This window comes from Parasteatoda tepidariorum, chromosome 2 (assembly GCF_982258835.1).
Source record: "Parasteatoda tepidariorum strain Cologne lab strain chromosome 2, Ptep-v5.0, whole genome shotgun sequence".
In the NCBI taxonomy this organism is placed as follows: domain Eukaryota; kingdom Metazoa; phylum Arthropoda; class Arachnida; order Araneae; family Theridiidae; genus Parasteatoda; species Parasteatoda tepidariorum.
In genome coordinates, this window is record NC_141756.1 from 63,555,790 (window position 1) to 63,581,140 (window position 25,351).

At 28.4% G+C, this 25,351-nt stretch overlaps 1 protein-coding gene and 1 long non-coding RNA gene across 3 annotated transcripts in view; one reads left to right on the plus strand and one right to left on the minus strand.

Annotated features, from left to right (window-relative positions):
* The window catches only part of LOC139425007 (uncharacterized), a 29,984-nt gene extending 13,811 nt beyond the window's left edge, over positions 1-16,173 (plus strand). Inside the window, exon 3 of the long non-coding RNA XR_011636159.2 lies at positions 16,006-16,173. This is a non-coding gene — a long non-coding RNA (uncharacterized LOC139425007). The remainder of the gene's footprint in view (positions 1-16,005) is intronic.
* Positions 9,167-25,290, minus strand: LOC107442306 (uncharacterized). Of its 2 annotated transcripts, none has more exons than XM_071177613.2 (3): positions 23,660-25,290; positions 14,413-14,641; positions 9,167-10,216 (listed from the first exon to the last, which is right to left on the minus strand). In XM_071177613.2, the coding sequence occupies exons 2-3, from the start codon at positions 14,438-14,440 to the stop codon at positions 9,237-9,239; spliced, it is 1,008 nt and encodes a 335-aa protein (XP_071033714.1). In that variant the 5' UTR covers positions 14,441-14,641; positions 23,660-25,290; the 3' UTR covers positions 9,167-9,236. The 2 variants fall into 2 exon arrangements, with proteins under 2 accessions (XP_071033714.1, XP_087013549.1); XM_087157423.1 differs by lacking the exon at positions 23,660-25,290 and adding an exon at positions 18,593-18,891.
* Positions 25,291-25,351: the final 61 nt, after the last annotated feature.

Consider the following 25,351-nt stretch of genomic DNA (forward strand, 5'->3'; position numbering starts at 1 on the left):
TACAATTTTAAATTCTTTTCAGATAAATTTCTCAAAACTTTAACAATATATAATCACATTTTATTTACATAGTTATTTACTCATAGATTATTAAAAGAAAGATTTTCGTGATTGTCTTATGAGCTTTAAAATATTAGAAATGCCATCAAATTTCGGGGGAAAAAAATCTAATGAATATGCTAAATATGTATAGTCTTTATTTAATGAATAACTATCATATTAAAGTCGTTTACTTTCATGAAACACCTTTATTGTGAATTTTGCCTTTGTATAGATTATTTAATAAGCAATAAAAATATTCGAATGTAGAGTTCTTAAAAAAATTTTAAAATAAAGTCAAAGCATACCGGATAAAAATCTCAAATAATAATACAATTTAACATAAACTGATGCAATTTTAAATTTTTTTCAGATCAAATTCATAAAACTGTGGCAATGAAATCATATTTTGCTTAAATAGTTGTTTAATTATAGTTTATTTAAAAAGATATTTGTGATTATCTTATTAGCCTTTACATATTAGAAAAGCCATGAAATTTCGTGCTAAAGTCTAATCAATATTCTAAATATGTATCGTCTTTATTTAATGAATGACTATCATGTTTAAGTCGTTTTCCTTTATTGAACAATTTTACTGTGAAGAATTAAAAACATTCAAATGAAGATTGTTTAAAAAAAATTCTAAACATTCCTGATGAAAATCATTGATAGTAATGTAATTTAACATAAGCTAATACAGTTTTAAATTGCTTTCATGTAAAATTTTAAAATTGAAATCCTATTTTACTCATGAAGTTTTTTTTCCTCACACAATATTAAGAAAAGAATTTGGTAAATACCGTAGTAGTTTTAAAATATTAGAAATGTTATGACATTTCGTACTAAAGTCAAAGGAATACTCTAAATATGTATCGTCCTTATTTCTTTTCTAAATAGATACACAGACTAAAGAAAAACACTGTTTTTTATTAACCAAGGGCATTTAACAAACTGGTCATTCTCAAGCTATCTATTTTAAGATTTTATGTTTCGATGAAGTTTACAGTTTTCTTCGTGAAATATTTTTAGAATGAAAAATGTTCTTAACCTAATATCATCTCAACTTTTTTTCGTCTAGCTTACAACTTTAATTTAAACATATACATTTTGACAAATATGAGTAGTGTGCCTTTCACAAAACCATTAAAGCGTCTGGAGCTCCTATACTGTAAAAAATTGCCGATCAAATTACCGTATTAAGTACAGGCACTTTGGGGGCCTCATCCGTAATATCCATTTTACCGTAAAATTAACTTTTACCGTAAATTATTATACTGTAATTTTTACTATATTATTTATTTAATTACAGTTTTCAGTGATTTTAAGGTAATTATTACTGTAAAAATTACAGTATATCAGATTTTTGTACCGCAACATGTTCCTGTAAAAATGGATTTTATGGTAAAAAGTACCGGCCCTCTAAGTGTCATTTTTTTACCATAGTTTGATCCGTTCTTTTTTGCAGTGTATACTTTTTGATAATTCTTAAGAAGAAAGGCTTTTTCATTTCTGTATATTTGCATGTTTTCAAACTAATTAGATTTAATTCGAATCTTTAAATGAATGTTATGAAAATAGTTTAGCAATTTATGACCTTGGTATTGTCATATTTTATTATTCACTTTTGAATTATGGGAAATGATATATCATTAAAATGATTAGTTATGAAGTGTTATTTGCTGCATAAAAGTTATCCGAAGAATGCCTGGAAACCATTTTGAAATACTATAATACTATCTTATTTATGTACTAACGTTTATCAAGTCGAAATGCTTCTGAAGTAATTTATTCAAAATTTTGCTCTGCTTTTATATTTCTGTAATGTTCTATAGTTTGAAATAATATTTTCTTACGTTAAATATTTTAATAATAAAATATTTAATAAATGTCATAATTAAATAAAATAAATGTCATAAAAAACTTGTTAATGCATGTTTTGAAACACATTAATTTATTTAAAATTAAATTTGTTTGTTTTTACATGTTTAACTATAATATTATGTTATTTGTTTTTATATTATTATATTTAATTCTTATATATTCCTAATTCAATTATTGAAAAATAATCTGACTTAAGCTTGTTGTTTTACAGAATATTTTATATAAAAATTCTTAAATTAGTGTAATGAAACATTTTAAAGCACAATAATAATAAACATATGCTATCAATTTTTATAATTATAACTGTGCTATCCATTTTCGTAAGTGTAACACATGCTATTTACCGAGTAATAATTTTTGCTATTTTAAGCGTTAAATAATATCGTAATTGTTGAAATAATGTAAGAAACTAAAAGAAAAGCGTTTTTCTTTTTTGTTTCATGTTTTATCCAGCTTTTATATTTAGCGTTTTTCTTTTTTTGTTTCGCGTTTTGTCTAGCGTTTATATTTAGCGTTTTATCTTGTCTGGGACTTACCAGGCAGGACCTGGTTCAAGGTCCCCAGTTGGTGCTAAACTTTCTCAGAGTGAACGAGCTCATGGACCTGATCTAGCTCTGCTGCTCATGGGGATGAGAACAACAACAATATAGCGTTTTTCTTTTGAAATGCGTTAAAAAAAACATAGGTTCCCAACGTGGGCGCTGCCTCCTCTCTTTGAGTTCTGAAGAATTCTAGGGAGACCTTAAGACTTTTTAGAGGCCTTATTATAAGTTACACAAAAAATCTTATTAAATATTGTGGATATTTTAAATTAATGCTTTAATAACAAAACTCTTACTTTGTTGCTGTCATGCATTTTTTTCAAAGAAGCCTCAACGTTTTTTATTTCGCTTTTTATGATACAAAATAATCCTTTTTGATTTTTGGCAAATTTATTGGAAATTACTTTTTTTTTTTTTTTATTCCCCATAAATATGCTGCTAAAATTGTTCGACGAATAATTTGTTTAAAATCTCAATTACCTTCTACCTTACATTTACATTGAATGATTCTTCACTGAAAGTGCAATATCTTTTTCGAATTAAAATATAATGATCATTCTTGTTCATCATTGCATCGTTGAATACATTACATCAATACGTTGAATACATCATTACATCGTTGAATTTTTGAAGCCCTATTAAATACTCTATTTTTTTTATTTATTTGAAGGAAAGTGTCAGAAAAAATTTCGTTGGCAGGATTCGAACCAAGGACGTTCGGGTTATAGTAAAAGGCTATAGCCACCGTAGTTGTGTAACCCAGTCCAAGGTGCGTTAGAAGGCTTTATTTCATGACACATCATGACATACTGATATCCAATTTCAATGATGCAGAAGGTTGCAATTCGGAAAATATGGTCTCAATAGCTTAGTCAGGAGATCGGCAATTTTATTTTCACTTTTCGTTTATTTCGCTACATCTTAAAAACTTTTAAGCCAATAAAATGTAGATCAATGTATCGATGCGGCAGCCACTATATAAAACTTCTTAACTATACAGGGACTGGGGTGTACATTAAGAAAAAGATGTCACCCTGAATAACTTTTGTTTGCATCATCATATCTTCACGTCACGTCAATCTTAAGGAGTTTCATGGAGGTGAAATTAAATATGCTAATTAATAAGTGCTAACTATTAATTTAGCCATGAAATCGTACTCAAAAACGTTATTTTTCTCGTACTTTCTATAAAGATATATATTTTACATTTTTATATTTGGATTTCTGACCCTCAAATTACGGGAAGTGGACGAAATTTCGAAAAAAATCGGTTCATAAATTAGGGGGCTAAAGAGCTATATATATATTTAGCGATAGTCCCAAAAAAGAACAAATAATACAGTACCGTCTTTACGCATGGGCACACCCGGGCAGTGCCCGAGGGCCCGTAAGCACTAAGGGGGCCTTTGAGAATCTTACTTTTTATAAATTGCATTTAAAAAAAACTAAGAATAAACAAAATTGCCGGATATATTTTTAAAAATAAATATATTCTATGGTATAAAGTGTGCATTTTGTTTTTCTTTCTACAAATAGTGATTGATTATCATGCAAAAAACAATAATTTTAATAGTTTATCACCAGGGAAACTAAAAAAGACAACCGAAATCTATTTTTCTACTTTCCAATGAAGTTTTTATGTGGATTCAGTTTTTTGAGGAATCAAAATGTATTTAAATTTGTTCAAATTATTGCATATGTTACAAATGTGTTGTTAGAAATGCTTTATTTTGTGTATGTGAAGTTTTTGTTAGTTCGATTTTAAGCAGTATGACCTGTTATAAGGGCCCAAAACATTTCTGTGCCCGAGGGCCCTGCATGCTATTAAGACGGCCCTGACTAAACCGTAAACCTCTGAACATATTTTCAATTACCATTAGGTAAATAAATCACCAAATATTGTTATTATTATTAATTTGTTTATTTTCTTTAGTTACAAATATATTTGCATATATATCTGAATGGCTGAAAGTGTGCAATAAATGTATAATATGTATCGATAGCACGGAATTGTGTTGCCATTTTTTTTTCTAATTTTTTATACAAAAGATTTGTCTTCAAAATTATTTTGTGAATTTAGGTGCTGCTGCCATCTAGATTTGAATATGTAACTTTTTTCACAGCAAAAGTTTCATTTTTTAAAAAAAAAAAATATTTATTTATTTATACATTTGTTTAAAAAGTCGTAAAATATAAAAACTGAATTATTTTTCATATTATACCAATACACATAATTTTTAAGCCTTAAAAAATTATATCATGCATCGATTTTTATTTAAAATTATTACTTTTATTTCATTTTCAACGTCTTTTCGTTTTTATTTGATTAAAAAAATGAACTACAACAAGTTTGAGCACAGATTTTTACTGGATATCTGTAAAAAGTTTGAATTATCTTTTTTACACGAAAATTGTTTCTGATTCCCACAAAATGTAATGCAAATTGTAATACGAGGAGCTTAACATGTTCTTCAAAAATTTTGAATATTGAAAAAAAAAAAAAAATACCTCACATTAATTTTATCAAATAAAAAATACTTCGGAACATAAATATAAGGAAAAATTTTAATTTTTAATGATAAATAAATAACGTAATTTTAAGTGTGTATTTTATACCTTAATTTATAAAATGTATCTGAATAAAATGCGTTAAAAATTAACTAATATTATTTTATCTAATGTAAATACCTTTAATCTAATCTTTTACCTTGAATGAATGAATCAAGTTCAAATTATAAATTAATTAATTATAATAAATTTTGTTGAACGACAGAACTGCCTCACTTGAAAATATATCGTAACATTTCTTTAACTGTGCTGACAGAGAAACAATTGAAAGAAATATTTATATGAAAATAAATTGTACTGAAATTTTTAATGAAAGGATCTTTTTTATGTAAACTTTTTATGGTTAATATTACAGTTTAAAGGTGTAATTTTAGTTGATTATTTGACGGATGTTTTAAATAATTGTATTTTATGCTAGATGGCAGCACTATAAGAATTTTGAGTTCAAAAAATATTTGGTGTAAGGTGTTTTTCTCCCCCTCTCATTTTCAAGCCACGTAAATAAAATTCCTACACTAGAATCCTTTAAAATTTTAATTTTAAACATTATAAAGAATGTAGAAGTATAGTTGACAGTGGCATACAGAGAGGGGACATTCAGCCAAAGGGAGCATTATATCCAAAACTACTAAATATTTTATTTAATCGTAATGAATAATAAAATAAGAATAAATATGAAGAATGAATTGATTAATGAAGAATAAAATATGGTTTTCTTTAAAATTTACTCACAAAATATTAAGCCATTTATTATTATATTATTATTAATATGTTATTATTATTTATTATTATTATTATTATTACATTTATATTTATTATATTTTACAACTGAGAAAAATTTAAAATATTTTGCAGGAAATAAACGTTTTTGTATAGAGTAATAAAATTTTTTAATATTAGTTTATTATTATTATTTATATTAATTTTAGTTCCGGTTCTGAACAGCTAACCCCTTTCTCAGTTTACGACTATCAATGTTCAACTCCTTATCCTTGTTATTTTAAACCGAACCTAATGGATGGTCCAGGATCCGGTATATAGGCATATGCAAATATTTGTATATGCCTATATACTGTAAAATTTGGAACTTCATGTCAAAAAACTGGATCATACTATATAGTATGATCCGCTTTTTGACATGAAGTTCCGAATTTCATTGGTGTCATCAGTAGTAACAATTATGAAAAATAATCTAAAATTTCTAATTTAAAGGTATTTACTTGTATTATTTATTCATCATCCTTTTTTAGTATTCCGGCTATTGTTCCGTTTTTTGTTTTGATTATTATTTCAAATTAAAAATTTAAAACTAAAGGCAGTGCTCTTTCGTTCGAAATTACAAGGCTTTGGAGGTGAACATTAGCAGTCGTGAACCCAAAAATTGGGTCGGCTGTTTAACTACTGTTATAAAATAAAAACTTATATGGTAAGGAAACTTAGTTGATCGTTCTCATTTCTTACATGATGCAACAAAATATTCTTCATACCATTCATTTGTTCAACTTTATGAAGTACTTAATGAGTGCTCTTTATGAAGTTTGAAAATCATCATCATCTTGAAAGTTAGTTGATTCCCTTTAAACAAAGTTCCCTTTCAAGATTAATTTTGTAATAATTTTTCAACTTAAGCTAATGATGGATATCAGTGAGGCATTAATAGTGTTACTGATAATATTTAAAACTGTGTGAAATCAGTTTTATCTGACCATATTAACAATGATTGTATGCTTTGCTATAACCAAATTCACAAACATGTTATAAACTAGCGTAATTGTTAGTTGTCTTCAATGAGCCAGCCTTTTTTTAAATTTTTTTTTATTTTCTATTGTAATCACATTTAAAGTAAAAAAAGTCATAAGTTCTTCATACTATGCTAATTAAAAAGCAAATGAATATGTTATGGCTCTAAATATTTAGGATGCTTACATTTACTTCCGGTGTATTTCCGCCGGAAAACAAGACAGAAATGAAGTCTACTTCCGAAAAGATTGACAAACTAAACATCTCTACATTTAATCGAAAATAAGCAAATGAAAGAAATAGACATTTTGTCTTCAATAATAACACTTTTGGATGAAAAGAATTTTCAGGATAATTTATTTTTCAAAATCTAATTTCTTGCGACTTTTTTACACTAAGTTCATTTAATAATATTTAACCTCATAATTATCAAAATTTCCATTTGTGGTTAATTCTAAGGTCAAGACGTGTCCTTTACAGCTGTCTTAACATTATTAATTTCTAAGTCCAAATTTTTGAATTTTTAATTCGAGTTTCGTTTTTTTTTAATCATCCTAATCAACAAACTTCCCTGTATACAATAAAGTAAGGAATTTCGGCATTCGTATTTTGTCAATAAAATCAAATTTCGATTTGTGGCATACTCTAAGGTCAAACGGTGGTATTTAAAGCTGTATATACTACTTAAGGTGATGGTAAATTGCGATCCGAAGTTGGGCATTTCGAAGTCCAATATTAAAGTTTTATTCAACGAATTTTTTTTAATTTCAAAACTTTCCACTGGGTTTGACATCATTCCAATTTTTAAAATCTTACTTTTGATGGCGTGGATGATTTCCTTTTTTTATGTTAAATAATGATAATACTTAAATAGTAATCACATTGATGATAATGTTAAATAATGATAATACTTAAATCCATTGCAAGTGTTTAAGTGCAGATACTTGTGCTTTAAATTGATTAAAAAAATTTTCCCACCAGCGCTAGGGTAGACAGAAATTGCTTCAGTAATTTTTAATAGGTCAAAAAAAAAGGTCAAACTTATGGTGGTGAGGACATTATTTAAATGATTCTCATTTTTTACATGTTGCAACTAAATATTTTTTATACCACTCATTGTTTAAGTTTTAAATTTATAACATCGTATGTAAGAAGACCAAAATTGTAGCGTGAAATATGGTTCTAATAATTTTTTGGTACAATGGCTCCACATGTCCTAACACTTATAACATTAGGCAATATTAAAAATATTATTGCCCGATGAACGCCTTATTTAGATCTCATCAAGTTGTTTCCGTTAATTATGGATTTCTTCTATTTCTTCATCTACACTCTATAACAAAAAAATCGACGCACCAAGAAGGAGTTGTCCGATTGAAACGAAAATTGGTGGATAGGAAGACAATGTACAGGATTTAATGATTAAAATTTCAGATCAATTGAATAATTTATTGCAGAGTTACAGTAACAGGTTCAATAAGGTGTTGACCCACCTCTAGCCTGGATACAAACTGCCACACGACATGGCATAGACCGATAAAGCTCCCGGATGGTCTCTTGCGGTATTTCCTGCCAAATTCGATCCAATTGTCGAACGAGGTCATCAAGATTCCGTGCCAGATGCAATCGCCTTTCCATCATATCCCAGACATGCTCGATGGGAGAGAGATCTGGTGATCTGGAAGGCCAAGGAAGAGTTTGACAAGCTTGCAGACAGTTCATAGCAACACGTGCCGTATGTGGTCTGGCATTGTCCTGCTGAAAAACCAGCCCAGGGTGCTGCAAAAGGAACGGTAGCAAAACAGGTCTTAAGATGTCGTCGACGTACCGCTTTGCAGTAAGTGTACCTCTAATGACGATCAAAGGAGTCCGGCTGTAAAAGGAAATGGCACCCCAGACCATAATGCCTTGTTGAGGGCCGGTGTGGCATGCAATAGTGAAAGCAGGATCCCCCTCTGCCCTATGCGTCTCCAAACACGTCTTCGATGATCGTCAGCACACAGTTGGAAGCGGGATTCGTCGCTAAAGACTATACGTCCCCAGTCGGCATCATTCCAGCCTAATCGAGCGTCGATTTTGCGCGTCTTAGTGCGTTCTTGGTGCGTCGATTTTTTTTGTTATAGAGTGTATTTCCTTTTTTTTCCTTCTGTATAATGTTAAGAAAGAGAAAAACTGATTTTATCTTTAAACTTTTTAATGAAAAATAAGAGACTATTTGTCATTATTTTATGTGGGAATACTTTTTTTTCATAATTTTACAGTAATTCAAATCAGGTACTTTAGTGAGGAAAATTAAATTTAAAAATAATGCATCAATAAAAAAGCTGTATTAGTTCAATGCAATACGAAACTTCTCACCACGTTTAATAAACTAAAGTTTGAAAAATAATAAAACAAATAAAAAAATAAGCATAAATTTATTTACAATAATAATGATATAAACAATGCTCAACATAATAGCCTCATTTAATACTCTGATGACGATTTTCCTGTTCCAATATTGTACGATAATCTTTCAACATCAATATAAACTGGAGAGTTGTCGTAGTACTCATCTTCAAATTTTTTGTTATCAGTCTGCATATTTACAGACGAAAATCTATTTGGATTTCGAACAATATTTTTTTCTCTTCGTGTATTAAATGACGATTCGTGAGTACCCTTTAAAAAATCTTGAGATCTTTCTTCATAAGACGGTACAGTGCTCACTTTCAACTCATTCTTGAGCAGTCCGGGAAATTCATTGTAATTAACGACATCTGGATTCGAAGGTTCTTGCTCATATGCACCTCTTGGTTCTTCGCTGAGCGTTGGCATGGTTTCTGTAGATTCTTCTCGACTTAAGAATTTAGAGCTTGGATAAGTGTCTTCCATGGAACGTGAGCTAATTTCCACACGCTGAGGCTTCATCGGAGAATATAACTCTACAGATGAAAGCTTGGATCTAGAAATGGTTTTCCTGTTAGGTTCCCGATATGCTTTTCGTAAATGTTGTTTGGATCCACTTTGGGTATCAACCTGGGGCATTCTGTATTCTTCTACAGAGGTATATTGAGGCTTCCCCTGGTATATCGGTTTAGATTCATGGTACGCTCCAGTGAGGGAAGTACTGGGTTTGTCAGAATGCAAGGAAGCTTCAGTCTGGAGCATCGGATTTTGTACAACTCGATTCTGTTCTGATGTTGGCTTTCTGTTGAGGGAAGGAGTTGATGGTACTAGCATGTACTTCTGAGGCTGCTCAAGTATTGAGTGTTTGCTTGTATGCAACGGAATGGTTTTCATAGGAGCTCGAGTCGAAAATTTTCTTAACTGCTGGTAAGAAACTCGTGGAACTGGTTTAATTGTTTGGTTTAGAATTTTATCTTCTTTGGCAACGAAACCACCTGTTCCAGCAGAATAATGAACAACACGTTTCTGACCCTGATCATCCACCAGTCCATATGTACCTAAAACATCAATAAAAATTTAAATATACATTGTTAGAATTTTCATTCGGAAATTATCGGCAGCAGTCTGTCGATCCGATTAACCATAAAGTTCATGGTTAAGAGCATTTCTTTACCTTTAAGCTTTTGAAACAGTTTACAATTAGCATAATTTATACCATAAAATTAAAACATAAACAGACATTGGGGTTCTGTGGACTCTGCGCCATTTATGCGTGAAGGATAGTTTTGTATTTTAATAGTTTAGGGTCACCGATTGAAGAGTTCAGGATGTTAGAAACTTTTCATGCATTGAGAAAACGAAAGAAAAAATGGGATTTTAGCATTGGGATTCGAACCCCTGTTCAACCAGTCATGAGATTGAACTATTAGCCATCGCAGCTACAGTGTGTGCCCAGCAGCATGGAACAAAATAGCTTTATAAGGCGGGCCCAGAAGACGTGGATAGAATTCTGGTTGTTAAGCCACATTAGGTATAAACAGTCGAGAAACATTTTTTCGCCAACTTGACAGTTTGTATATCATTTTTTCATGGTTATTTGATAGTTTTGGTCGAATATGGTAAAATAGCAATTAAATACATTTCAATTTAGCAATTTTTACCAATAACGGTGTATTTGACTTCGACCTCGATTTACTTAACGGTTTTAATTATAGTTTTACTTAACATGTGTTTTTGTTTTAAATTTGATTTACGTTTATGATCCATAAATGTAACACTTATATTTGATTAAAATAATAATGAAATTTTAAGATGCAATTTATCATGTTTGCAAGTTAAAGTAAATAGCCAAATATATGCCTATTTTACAATATAATAATTTTAATATATTTTATTTGGGTGCACATCTCACAAAAAAGGTATAAATTATGAATATAAGTCTATTTATAGGAAATAGATATTTAAATTTGAAAAAAAGTATTGAAATGGATGTAACTGAAAAATAATCGAAAAAAATATTGAAATTAATGAAAAGGGATTAATGATATTTGCATTTAACTATGGAACGATAGTTGAGTTAGTATTTAAATGATTAATTTTAGAAGTACTTCTAGACTTTGTTATCGCTTGTGGTATGTTTTGAAACATAAGAACATTATATTTCGATATTAGATTCCCTTTGATTCCTTCCCGCAAGTCTCATATACTTTGAAAAAAAAAAACTAAGCACTATTACACTGAGAAATAAAGTATGGTCCAAACTACTAAAGTATGGTAAAATTTACCACGTTATGGGAACATAGCTCGTTAATTTCAACTGAATTTTAATGATTTTGGTAAATTCTGTAAAATTTGGTAATTTTATCATGATACCTTAGAGTATGGCATAAAAAGTATTTATTCGGTTAAATTTACTTTCTGTTTGTGTATTCTTTACAAAATGTGTGGTGTGGGAGTAAGAACTATAATTTTGAAAACCAGAATTTGCTCTAAACCGTTTTCAAATGAACGGAAAAAATTACCAAATGAATAGTTTAAATACGGTATATTTTGGTTTTATTAACCACAATTATTATTGTCTTTATAAATATCATTACCATATAGTATGATACAGTTTTCTATGTTTTTTCCTATCAAAAAACATTAGCTGTCACTAATGGTACAATTTTTTGTCCTTCGTACTTAGCAACAACTAAACACGAATTTGTCATTAAATCGAGAAGGAGCTTTTCTTATTTTATTTTATTTTATTCCTTTATTTTTTTTTTTAACAAAAGAAAAATATTTGTGAAAGAAATATTTGCCCAAAAACTAGTTTTTTTAACAGAGTGGTGTCTTGTTTGATTGCAAAATATTTCAAGGTTAATTATCACCTTTAGAAAGTGTTGCACTTTGTTCGAAGTCAAAAGAAAACATTACAACATAACAACAGAAAAGTAAACCAATGATTTTAAAATGTGTATGTTGGGCTGCATTCTAGACTGAGTTTTTTTCCGATGATTTTCTTGAAAACTTTCATAGATTCAATGTTAATCTATTGAGTCACATCTTGTGACATAATTTAAACTTACGTGCCCTCATAAAAAGAGAGTAAAAAACAAATGAAAAACTTTTTTTTTTCACTTAAGAGAAACCTGTGACCTCAAAATATTTAGGATTTCATTCCCTCTTTTTTTATTTACTTATTTCTAAGCCGTATACTTTTAAAAGTTTTTCAAGGACGTATTTAAACAATAAGCAATTACCTTTGTTAGTAAATAGTGTTTATAACTTTTAACTCTTAACCCCTAATTGATAATTCTTAATTGATAAACTTCATATGAGAGAGTATGCAGACTGTAAAAAATGGATACTCAAACATCGCGAAACTTTCTTCGTTTTTGACAAAACCGTTACCTGGTATATGGTCCAAAAAAAAAAAAAGAACCTTTGCAGTGTTTATTGTATCTAACTTTCCAAGTAATCACTTTTCCGTGAATACCGTATAGGTGAATCATTGTTGCCCTAAATGCATAAGAAGGACAGATTGATATACTACATCCATGTCGAAGGCGAGATTCGAACCTGTAATCTTCCCGGTACTAGGTCTACTCCCTGACCATACATTCCGGTCGGCTTAATTCGAAACTTAATTTTCGCCGAGCTAGTCTTTATTCTAGTTTCGACAATCTAGCTAGCTATCTCCTACAATGCACTACGATAAGGTTTCGAGTTGAGGAAACATTTTCGTCTTATATTTGAGAGTTCGCGTTTTGTCGCAAATTACGTGACTTCGTGGCGAAATTATTGTCAAAATTAACGATATACAGCTCTAAGATTGCTGAATCCTCAAAAATGAAAGTTTTATTTCCAAGAGTGCAAGTATAAAACACGTTGGCAAATCATTTTATCTTTAGTACTTTAAAATTGTAGTTTGCAGCTTACGATAAGACAAATGATGCAATAAGCTATCGTAATAACAAAAGACAGTTGGTACCATCAGTTCAATTACACTGTAGCATGTTGAACCATTTTATCTTTCAAACTTACGGTACAAAAATACATTATTAATCATAATGGTGCCAAGTTCAACCATATTTTCACGCAAATGAGGCCATCTTTAACTTAAAGACACGATACTACCAGGAGAAAAAAATTCTACTAAAATTACTGCCTCCCACGGGCTGCACTTCAACAGTTGGAGGGCCGTATGTTGTCCGCAATATTCAGGTTGTACACCCTTACATGTTTTTGCATTCAAAATAGAATTTTTTTTTAAAAAAAACCTTACACCTCGCCGAAAATGGTTTTTGTAGGGTTTTATTCACATTAATTATAATTATTCTAAAACGCAGAATATGGAAAACATTCATTCACAGCTGTATTTCAGAAAAAAATAAAATTCAAACAAAATTGGTAATCCAATTGTAAAGCAATTTTCGAGAAATTTTTAAAACAAAAAAGAACCATATAGTTGGATAAATCATTAAAAACATCGTAAAATTTGTAAAAGAAAAGCTTTTGTTAAATCAATTAAACTATTTAAAACTCATACAACTCATAAGAATATAACAAACAACTGATCACAACGCTTTTTTAAAGATGGGGCATAAAATATGTTGCATAAAATAGAAAGAAATATATCTCGGGAATATTAATCAGTTTTTATATCATATAACCGCAAACTATTTTGAATTTTGTAAATCAATGCTCTGAGCCGTGGCGGCTCAGGGGATTGAGCACTCGCCTTCCAATGAGGTGAACCGGGTTCGAATTCCGAAAACTTTTTGCCAATAACTGTTCCATTACCTAAACGCATTTCTTCTCTGAAATTTTGGCCTTATGTCCCTTTGCTACTGCCGCATCCAAATTTATATTCCTGTTTTTAAAACGATGTTGTGAACGCTAATTTTTTTTATTTTATACGATCATAAAAATTAAAGATAATTGGCTAATGAATTTGTAACTTCACAAATTGCTTTAAAGCCTTAACATATTTCAACATCTTATCTTAAACCTTAAAAAAAAAATATTAAAAAAATTGCTCACAATTGTTCTATTATCTAAACGCATTTCATCTTTAAAACTTTGACCTAATTTACCTTTTCCATTGTCCCGTTTTCATAACGTTGTTGTAAACGTTTTAAAATTTTTTTAATTACGACCAGGAAAAAACTTAAGGATAATCTGTTAGTGAATTTAAAACTTTACAAATTTCTTTGAAGACTTAACATATTTTAGCATCTTAACTTAAACGTTTAAAAAATATTCTTACCAGTAATTGTTCCATCAGCTAAACGCATTTCTTCTCTGAAACTTTGTCCTAAAGGCCCTTTGCCAGTGTCGTATCCAAACTTATAATCCCCGTCAAGTTTCTTTCCTATTTTTACATAATGCAGAGTTGCTGCTGGATAATAGTTTATCGGTGATGCAGGTCCTTTCTGATCAGAATATGTATTTGAATACTGGCAAAATCCAGCACATATCAAGCTTGATGCCAAAACCTAAAAAATAAGAAATCCATTGAGTCAAAAGGGAAATTAAGAAATCCATAGAGTCAAAAGGGAAAATAAGAAATCCAATGAGTCATTTTTTCAGTCAAAAAGGTCAGAATTGGTCAAATTAAGCGATCCAAATACAGTGCAAAAAAAAAAGCTGATATGATACTTTTTTTTTTAAATTTAATGCATTGCTTCGAAATGTTTGTCCGGTGGGGTAAATGTGGTATGTGGTATGATATTGGGTAAATGTGGTAAAAAATTCCGGATTAAATTCTGAAAAAATTACAGGCACTCAGTGTGATTAATTGCTTGTAAGTTAAGTGATTAAAGTACTGGCACTCAGGGTGCCGGTCCTTTTTACCACAAAATCCTTTTTTCCTAAAGATATTACGGAACAAGAAATCACTTAATCACTCTAATTAAATAAATATTAATGTGCACGTTACAGAATATCATTTTATGATAAAAATGGATTTAACAGATGATGCTCCGAAAGTACAATAATTTTTTACAGTGTGGTTTAGAAACTACAAATTTTATTTTGGAGCTAAATTAATTTGTATCGCTAAATATGAGAGCATTGCTTCAAACTGACAGCGTATTTTTAAAATAGTGATTGTCTGTGTTATTTTGAAAATTGAAGGTTTCAGCAGAGCGATCGAAAGTTCATCCATATACACCGGGTGAGAAAATTTCCAATAGCCAATTCGCCATTGGCGACTAAACATTTCGGACTAGTGAGTGAGTAGCAGAGTTTGACTCTATTGTAACTGAGTTTGATTCGAGAATATTGGAAAACACACTCTGAGAGCTGCAGAGTTTGATACTAGGGCTGCAATTGATAGATGGTATTTTACTGCCGAAAGAAAACGACGGAGGAAAGATCACGGAGGAAAAATACCGTACTGAGGGTTAACAATACTCCTGATAAAAAACAAACAAACATAATTCTTGTTAATGTAACCAAAATTTTATCACGAAAATTAAATTGAATTTCTACTATAAGTAAACGGAGAAAAAAAATTATGGTAGAATTACTATACTGTACGGTAATGCCATCTCTGGTAAAAAAGACCACGATTCTGGTATATATAGTAAAAATTATAGTAAATATAGTAAATAAGTATAGTAAATATAGTAAAAATTCTTAGCTTTAAAAATTGATATACACTGTAAAAAATTTCGAATCAAATTATGGTATTAAGTACCAGCACTTTCGGTCTTTAAAATATTTTAGTGTAATATTTTTTTTAATTAAAGTGGTACTCTGATTTTATTGTAAGAATTACGGTACAACGTTTATTCTGAGTTTTCATTTTTTAAAAAAGAAAAGATCTGGAAATAAATACTCTTTCTTTGATTTATAGGTTTGAACCATTCTCAGTCTTTAACGAAGCATGCAGACATTCCCTATGAAATTTCACTGTTTTTCTCGATTTTCTTTCACATAACGACACTAAGGGATCAAAAGGCGTAACAGGTACCATAATACCTAATATATTTCATTTTTCCAAAGTGTTACTCAAACGAACTGTGATAAAATAGCTTCGTTCATGGAAATAATGATCATATTTTTATGTGAATAATGAAATTGAAAAGAATAGACCGCTTTATTTACTTCACTATTTTATAATGCTATTATTCTTTGAAAAAAGTGATGTTCGTTAAATATAATTTAAAACATATTTATCTTTCTGTTATATTCATAAAATATAATTTAAAACAGCTTCACAAAAGCTTTCTTTCTATTTGTTTTTGAATTGCTTTTGAAACAAAAAAAAAAGTATTTTCAAAATTGATAACGCAAATATTATAGAATTTCTCGTGTTTTACGTATATCTTTAAAATAGTTAACAACGCTAACGACTTTGCATTTTAAAGTGACTCATATTTGAAACAAGAGATATCAAATATAAGTTAATGTATAAGACTAAACTTAAATAATGTATAACATTAGATTAAAAAGTTTTTTGGTTGTTTGAGGAAAATTAGAAAAAAAGGAAGAAATAAATTGAATTATAAACTTTTTAAAATTTTCATACAATTAAGAGACTGACTATAAAACCTTCAACAACTTTCCAATTATGTAAAATTAAATTTAATTAAATATTTTTTGTTATGGTACTTCATTTATTAATGTTTGAATAATGATTACTTTTATCAAGCAGGTATAATTAATTTATTTTATGTTTGTCAATGTAATAATTGTAGTTTTTTTTTCATTCCTCTGTTATTAAACATTAATTCATTGTTGAGCTTTACATAAGTATTTCAAAGTGATGTAATTATGTTAACAACACTTTGAAACTTAGTTTACTGCATAAAAAGAAAAGGAGTGTTTGAGAAAGATTTTAATGACTTCTTCATTACTCTATTCTTAGATAGAAAAAAAAATTCACTAACAAAATTAAAGTTGGATGCTGTAAAAGTTAAACATTAAATGAAAAATAGTGAATTAAAAACAAATAAGACTGAATTAAAAACAAAAAAATGAGAATGAAAAATTTACATACACAGCTATTTCATGCTCAATTATCAGAAAAAGTTTAATTATTTATTGTGAATAAATGTAAAATATTTAATGAATTCTTTAGAGTAAAATAATTCGACATATGCTGCTATATATCAACTAAGATGAACATTATGAGAGAAATGAATAATGCAGAATGAATCGCATATAAAACATACTGTGCTTACATTAAACAGAACACGCTGTTTTACTAATTTTATAAGGACAAACTGAATCCTTAATTCAAGAACGTATTGTTTTGATATCAATTATATTTCGAACAGTAGACAGGAGACTTCAATGATAATTTCAATTAATTAGGAAAATTTGATAATAATTTGTTGTACTGGTTAAAAATATAAACTGACACCTTGCTACCAGAATTTGTTGCATCCAAATCAATTTTATTTGGATCAAAAGAAAGAATTTGATAACAATAATTCAGCCTTTCCATTATTCTATACATACTTTGAAATATGTTACAACAATTTAAAAATGACGTCAAAACTCGTAAACCAAGAACAAATAAGACATTTCCAAACTTGGTGTTTAGTTGTCGAAAAAATTTTAATTTCTTATTTTGAACGAGCGTTTTAAAACATTGAATGATATTTCGAGAGTAAAAGAGTTCAAGAATTGCTGCAAAATTACAGAGATCACATGAAATGGATGTTATTATAAAGAACTAAATTCTATCTCTATATTTTATCTCTTTCAATTTTATACTGAAAGTATTACTCCTTTTTCTAATCACAAACTGAAACTTTGCTGTTGGATTTTATTGTATATTTAAATTAATTTCATTTTAAAGGAAAAAAATAAAACAATTATTATACATATTGCAATTTTGATTGCGATTTCAATAGCTTTTCCATTATTCTATAAATATTTTGAAAATATGATTGAATGCATGAAAAGTTCGATAATAAGTAACTCTCAAATTCAATCTTTAAATTCGAAACAAATAAGACGATTTTTTTAGCTAATATTTAGTTATGAGAAAAATTGTGAATAAGTTTTGTAAAATATTTAATGATTTTTTAAAAGAATATAACTCGAGACTTTAAGTAAAATTTGTTCTTTGTTCAGGTTCAAAGAAGTAAAAGTTGTAAGAGAACTGAATAATATTACCTACAGTAAACTATTATTTAAAAAAAATAATAATAAATATGGAATAGTACACTCGGTTCTTCTTATTTTATCAGTACACACTAAAACCTCATTGCTTAAAAATACTTTTAAAGATTTCTTTACAATTTATATAAATTTTGAATTCCGCTCAAGAGTATGTTGTCCAAGAATATGTTCTCCATTTCGCATAAAATATAATTCATATAAATAAGACATTTAAGAATTTAGTTTAGTTCACAAAATAATGTTTCATATTATATAATTATACTTCTATTAATGATATTATAGGAAATAAGTACCTAATAGCTACTTACGGTAATCGTAATCATATTTAACGTTGTATTTCCAGTAAGACTTCTGAGGAAGATATGTAAATGTAACACTTTCAATCCTTCTTATATATCAGTGGACTTTTCTATTAAATTCTTGGAATGGAATATAGAAGTTATTGGGGTCATTGTTTGCTCCAAAATTTAAATCAAAAAAGGCTCCAGTTACCTAAAAAGCAACGCACCAAGAAGCTGTTTTTGTTATTTAAATTTGGTATATCGACTCTAATTTCTCATCTTCAAGAAATTGTTCAGAAAAATACCTTCATGCTCCAGAGAAAAAAATGACTTTTGCTGAAATATTTCCATATTGTATATTTTAAATGAGAATCTTTTTTCACAGATGCTGTTTTAAGAATAAATAAAATACATATAAATTTTAGGATATTATTCTTATAATTCATAATAATTGTTGATGTTCTAGAAATTTTATAAATTTTAAAAATAATTCTTATAGTGTTTTCCTTAATTTCTAATTTTATAACTTATAAGACTGTAATATTATTTATTGAAAAACTTTTTAAATTTGCAATAATAATATTAAAAACATCATATTATAAATTTTTATTTAAAATGGAATTTATATTTATTTTAATAATCTGAAACATTTATTACATGTTTTTCTTTAACTTCTAAAAAAAAAAGCCTATTTTGCTTTTAAAATGGTTAATATTTTTAAAAAGTAAGGAAAATTATTTATGAATTATATCCTATTTAAAATAGTTGTTATTAAATTTGTTATAGTAATTAATTACTGTCGGTATTTAATTATCGATAAATTTTTTTTCTACTAAATCTTTAAGTTATGCATACTCAAATCTGAAAAAAGTGCCTTAGAAGCACTTAAATAATTAATTGGCAGCCGAAAATATCTCATAGCTATTGAACAGAGTGTGGTTCCAAACGCATGCACAAATATGCTATGGATAAGTGGTTAAGGTACAGAAGAACTAGGGTACGATCCCCAATGGCGGCTTGTAGCCGACTCAGCTTCAGATTGATGGGTACCAGCACTTATCTGGGAAGTAAAGGCAGCCTGTGCGTAGTGCTGACCATATTGCCACAATCATGCCTTTGGTCACGAAATTGTGGAGCCTTAATCTCTATGAACCCCTTAGCCCCCAAAGGACTGTTGTGGGAATGCTTTACTTTTACTATATAGATTGCATATATCTAAACAGAAAATATTTGTTAATCCTGTTATTAATTATCTCTATAACAGGATTAATAAAAAACATTCACCAGGTTCTGTTCAAAAGATAACCATCTCTCTCTATATTTTTTTAATTTACTATTTTATTTCATATTTAATGAGGTAAACTAGTATTCATTAATCTTATAATTAATCTTGAATAATCTTATTCAATATTAATAGTATATTGAATAATCTTATTCAATATTAATAATATATTGAATAATCTTATTCAATATTAATAATATATTGAATAATCTTATTCAATATTAATAATATATTGAATAATCTTAATCAATAATGAATTAATCTTATTCATCTAATAATGTATTAACCTTATTTTTTTAATAATGTCGATATAAAATAAATTCTTTGCTTTCTAAGCAGATATATTGCTGATTTTACTTGAAGGGTTAAAAAAAAACTATTAAAATGTATACGGGTGAGAAAACTGAAATAAAAAAGTCTTTTTACTGAATAAATGAACATAAAATTGAAATATTCGTGGAATTTAAGGAGACCAATTAATAAATAATTGAATAAACTAACAAGTTTGTACTTGGCCTTGCGAAAAACTACTTCTGAGCTTAAAGAGAAAATGAAAGAAGATTCATTATCAACTGAACGTTTAAGTAACACTTGCGCTGAAAAAATTTACCAACAAGCTTTTGATAATTTTTAACACTGTCTTCGATAAGAAATGTCAGGCATTATTAGGGTAAAACTAACGTATTAACTTTGTTCGAAAACTTGGCAAAACAATTAATAAAAAGAGATTGGTTTTTAAAACCACTTAAAAAATGTAGCAAAAGGGGTAAAGCACAGGGTCGCTAATCCGAACGAATTGAAACAATTTCCATTTCGAATTATCCGTAATTACGATTATAATTAATGTTTCCAGCAATTTTCATCGAGATATTTAAAAGCAAATTTGTGTCTTTCGCGTTATATTACTTTGCATCGGGATTTTAGAGGCAATTTTTTTTTAATGTAGCCACATGATATTAGCATATATACGTTATCATTTTCATCGCAAAATATCATTTTAAAGATAATGAATCGGAATCGATTTCTTTGCATCACACTCATTACGTTTTTCACTCTTACACTAGATTTCGAATACCAACTGGAACACTACTATTCTAACTATTACTCGGGCTGAGACCAAGCAGTATAACTTTCATTTATCATTACTCAAATTTCCTTTCAATTTCCATTGCTTAATCAAGCAGAAAGAAACAAAATACGTTTAAAAAATCAAAATATTCCAAAGAAAATTCCTCGAATAATATTTCATGTATTTCAAAAATTTTAAATTTCCAAGCGAACATTTTAGATTAGTTATTGAAAACATGTAGAAATAATATATATATATATATATTTTTTTTTGGTAAAGTGAAATTGCTTACGAAACATAAAAAGGAGCATTTTTTAATCAGTGTGAGTAATGTTATTTAATTATTCAGCACTAAATTTAATTTCTACTATTTAGCATAAATTAAATAATATGTATATAAAGAGGAACAACTACAAGTTTCCGAGGACGTTTCCTTGTTTCATTTGTAATTATTATATGAAACAACCATTTCAAATGTGATAATTTCCATTTCTTCATTGTTACTTAAAACTTCAAGAAGCTTAATTAATTGCATTAATCTTATCAACCTAATCACGTAAATGGAATCTGTAAAAAAGACATCGCTTCACTTCATTTTAAAATAGCCTTGATCACAAAACGCTCTTTCGTGACACGCGCGCTTTCTGATGCCAGATGATGGATTCTTTTAGTATGACAATCGTTTGGTAATAAATCGTGTTGGGAGAGTAGGTAAGAACCCTTTATTTAATGCTTCGATTATTGAGGGCGAGGTCAATGATGTGTCACGTGGTTGGGGCCCCTTTGCACCCTCTTTTTTTCTTCTTCTGACCAGTTCTAAGGATGGAAAAAAATTCAAAATCGAAATGAAGAGAAGACGGAAGTGTCCTTGCTAGAATTCCAAAAATTAAAAATGGTCTTGTGTTATCGATAGAATCGAAGTTCCACAAACTAGAAATACAAGCCTTGGTGAATGTTTTATTCTTGTGTGTTTACCAAAAGAAAGTAGAGCACCTACTGGGGAGATCTTTTTATTAATTTATAGCTACCAGTAATAAAATTTTATTATAAAAGAACTAATTCATTTCGTCAAGCATAAGAAAAGTAAATACACAGTGATACTAAAATTTTTCTATTTATGCATGAACATTTTCATATATTTCCGAATCACTTGAAACAGAGGGGGGGGGGGGCAGCTGGGGAAAAAAATCACTTAGAAAACACCACCAACGCTTATATGAGATCAACGATCGATTCGATTCAGACTGTTGAGCTCAAATTTAATGTATTTAAATAATTTATTCAAATTTAAATTTTTTAAAAATTCATGACGTAATGCAAATTTTAATATTTTTCTAATTTAAGAAAGTATTATTTTTATGCAATTATAACACGAAAGAGTATAATTTATGGAATTTAGAAAAATAAATTTTTAGAGCTTCTTCAAAGTCCTAATTAAAGAGTTAAAAGGTAGAAATGTGCGAAGTTCTTTTTCGAAATCCTCGTATATTAATTATTATAATTTTTTAAATTATTGAATAAGCTCTAATAGAATTAGCACTAACCGATTAAGTATTTCAATACAATAATTTCAGGTTCAACTGCCCAAATTGAAACTGTCGATAAAACTATTAATTTTTTAAAATGGTGCTTTTTCCGACGCTTTTATTGAATGATTTTTTTTCTGTTTACCAATTGGTTTCAGTATGCAAATTGGTTGCGTTTAAAGTTATTTACAAATGACTGTAAAGCTTTAAGTAAAAAGGTCATGACTAAAACATTTATTGTGAAACTAATAAATCCAATGATAGTAAAATAATTTGTTTAAATATTTTCACAAGAAAAAACTAGTTTTTAAAATAGTTTTAATGGTGTAACTCAATTTCAATCTACTTCTTATGATAATAATAATCCATCTATATAATTATTATTGTGCATATAATTATTATTGTGTAGAGAATAAAAATATTTTCTTTTCATACAAATTTCAAGATCTCTTTACTGATTGTTTTTAATAATGTTCTAATTTTTGTTTAATTCACCGAGAATATAATCATTATTACAATCAAACAAAAATTTTAATATACAATTTAACTTAAACTAGAGAAAATTTAAAGAATTTTATCTTATTATTGGTAGATTTTTAAAAAGTATCGATAGAAAAGTGATGGTATAATAAAAAAAGAAAGTGAAAACATACAATAAGAAAAAATGTGAAAAAGTTACTTTTTTATTACAGTCCTTCAAAAAGCCACTTTTTTTACGGTAAAAACCAATAAGATCCAATCAAAACTAAAATATTTTTAACCAATCCTGAATTAACTAGGGGAGCTGAAACGGTCCATCCACTCTTTAAACCCTGCTTGAAGAAAGTTATCTGACGCCCCTTAATTGGGACTTTTCCCACGGTAAGAAAAAACGGACAGGAAATATAATAAGGGGTCAGCAAGTTGTCTCCTAAACAATCTGGATAAGGCCAGAAATTCATTTAATCTTAACTCTCTTGATTAAGTATTATAAAACTTAATTAAATTAGCAGTTGAATTAAAATAGTAATTTAATTGAATATGTTAAATTATAATATAAATTAAGTTTTAAAATAATTAAAGGTAAGATATCGTAAGACATGTAAAGAGTATCACGTAATCTTTAAAGCAGGGAATGTAGATTTTTATGCTTATTTCGGACCTATTCTTCGAAAAAGAGAATTATATTGTAAAGAAAATTGGAATAAAAAATTTTAAGTCGTATAGTTCAACACTACCTAAAATGCAGTGTGGGTATCTCGATCCTGAATGGTAGTTGAAATGTGGCATTTATTCACGTTATCAACTGTTCTTTCCATTCTATTTCAAGTAAGTCAAGCCCATCAAGCATCAACTCTCTTAAGTGACACATTCTATATTCTTTCAAAAATATTTTTATCATTTCGCTATATATTCCTTTCTTAACTTAAAGACAGGCACTAAGTCATGTAGAGCAAGCTAATTATGCATCGAAGTTGCCAGGTACACAAAACAAAAATTTTTGTTGTTTCTAATCCGAGATTCTCCTTAAAACCAAAAATCTCTAAAAAATAAAACACGAAAATATCAGGGATACAATAAAATACATAAACAAGTAATAAATCTAAGTTAAGTGAAAGACATAGAAAATAAATAATTATATTTTAACGAATTCGGTGGGCGATATTAATCAACTTCCCTTTAATTCATATTCTAACTTATGTCGAGAGACTTAGCTCGACTTTAACACGCCATTTTGTTTATAAGTAATCATCTGGAGCTGAGGTCATAGGTCACGTGCCTGTGTGTCAGTGATCGTCTTCTTCTCGAGTTGCAAGTACCCAATTAAAATTTTTGAACAATTTTTAGAATCGAGGGCAGAAATTGCCCCTTCATCCTCTGTCCAAATTTCAGGAGAGAGACACATAGACACACGAATTCTTCATTTTATTATTATAGATTATTACTTTTTTTTATCATTTTGACAATATTCAAATGTTTGTTTATGTACAGATTAGTTTTTAAGTGTTTGTTTTATGTATTTGATGAACAACATTCATGACACATTTTGCACAGAATTCAATAAATTTTTCTGAAGTTTTAGAATTTTTTTATTATTGTTCAACCTAGGTAAATAAATATAGAAACTTCAGAATAATAGAATATCACGTGGAATATAATTCAGAATATTAAATATCACGTGGCTTACAACAAATTATGAACAAAATAAGTTTCGGATAAAATAATGTGAGGATGTAAAGATTTTGTTTGTGCTATATGAACAACAAATATTGCACAACATAAAATGTCTTTATAATACATTTATATTGCATAGGTTTCCTAAAAAATTTCAAAAGATTTAGTCCATGCAAACTTTTTAATGTGAAATTTTCTCAATACTATATACCGTAAACCGGGGCGAGTCAACCCATTTTTTCAGTTTGTCAACTTTCAAGTGGTCAAACTTTTGTAAATATTAAAGAAAAAAGGCCTTTAATAGGTGTTTCGGAATCGCTATTTATCCCTCTTTAAAGCTGTGAAATCGATTTTAGAAAATATTAACAGTTACGCTGTTACTGTATATTTTTATAGAACTGCTGACAAATCTCTCGTATGGGGCGAGTCTACCCATTCTACTAAAATGAATGTTAACATTGTAAATAATCAAATTTTACTATTAAATTGTTATTTTAGTTACTATATAGGATATTTATGAAGTAGAATTCATAACTTTATTATATATTCCATTTTTTTATTCATAAAATAATACAAATTGAGTATTTGATCGATTATCACATTTTGATCACAGTTTTGTTTTTATAATCATTAACATTATAAAATAACATTTTTTTTCTGATTATTGTTGATAAAAATAAATTAAAATTAATATAAATTTACAATTAAATAATTAATAAATAATAATAATTAAAGATTATTAACAAAATCATGGC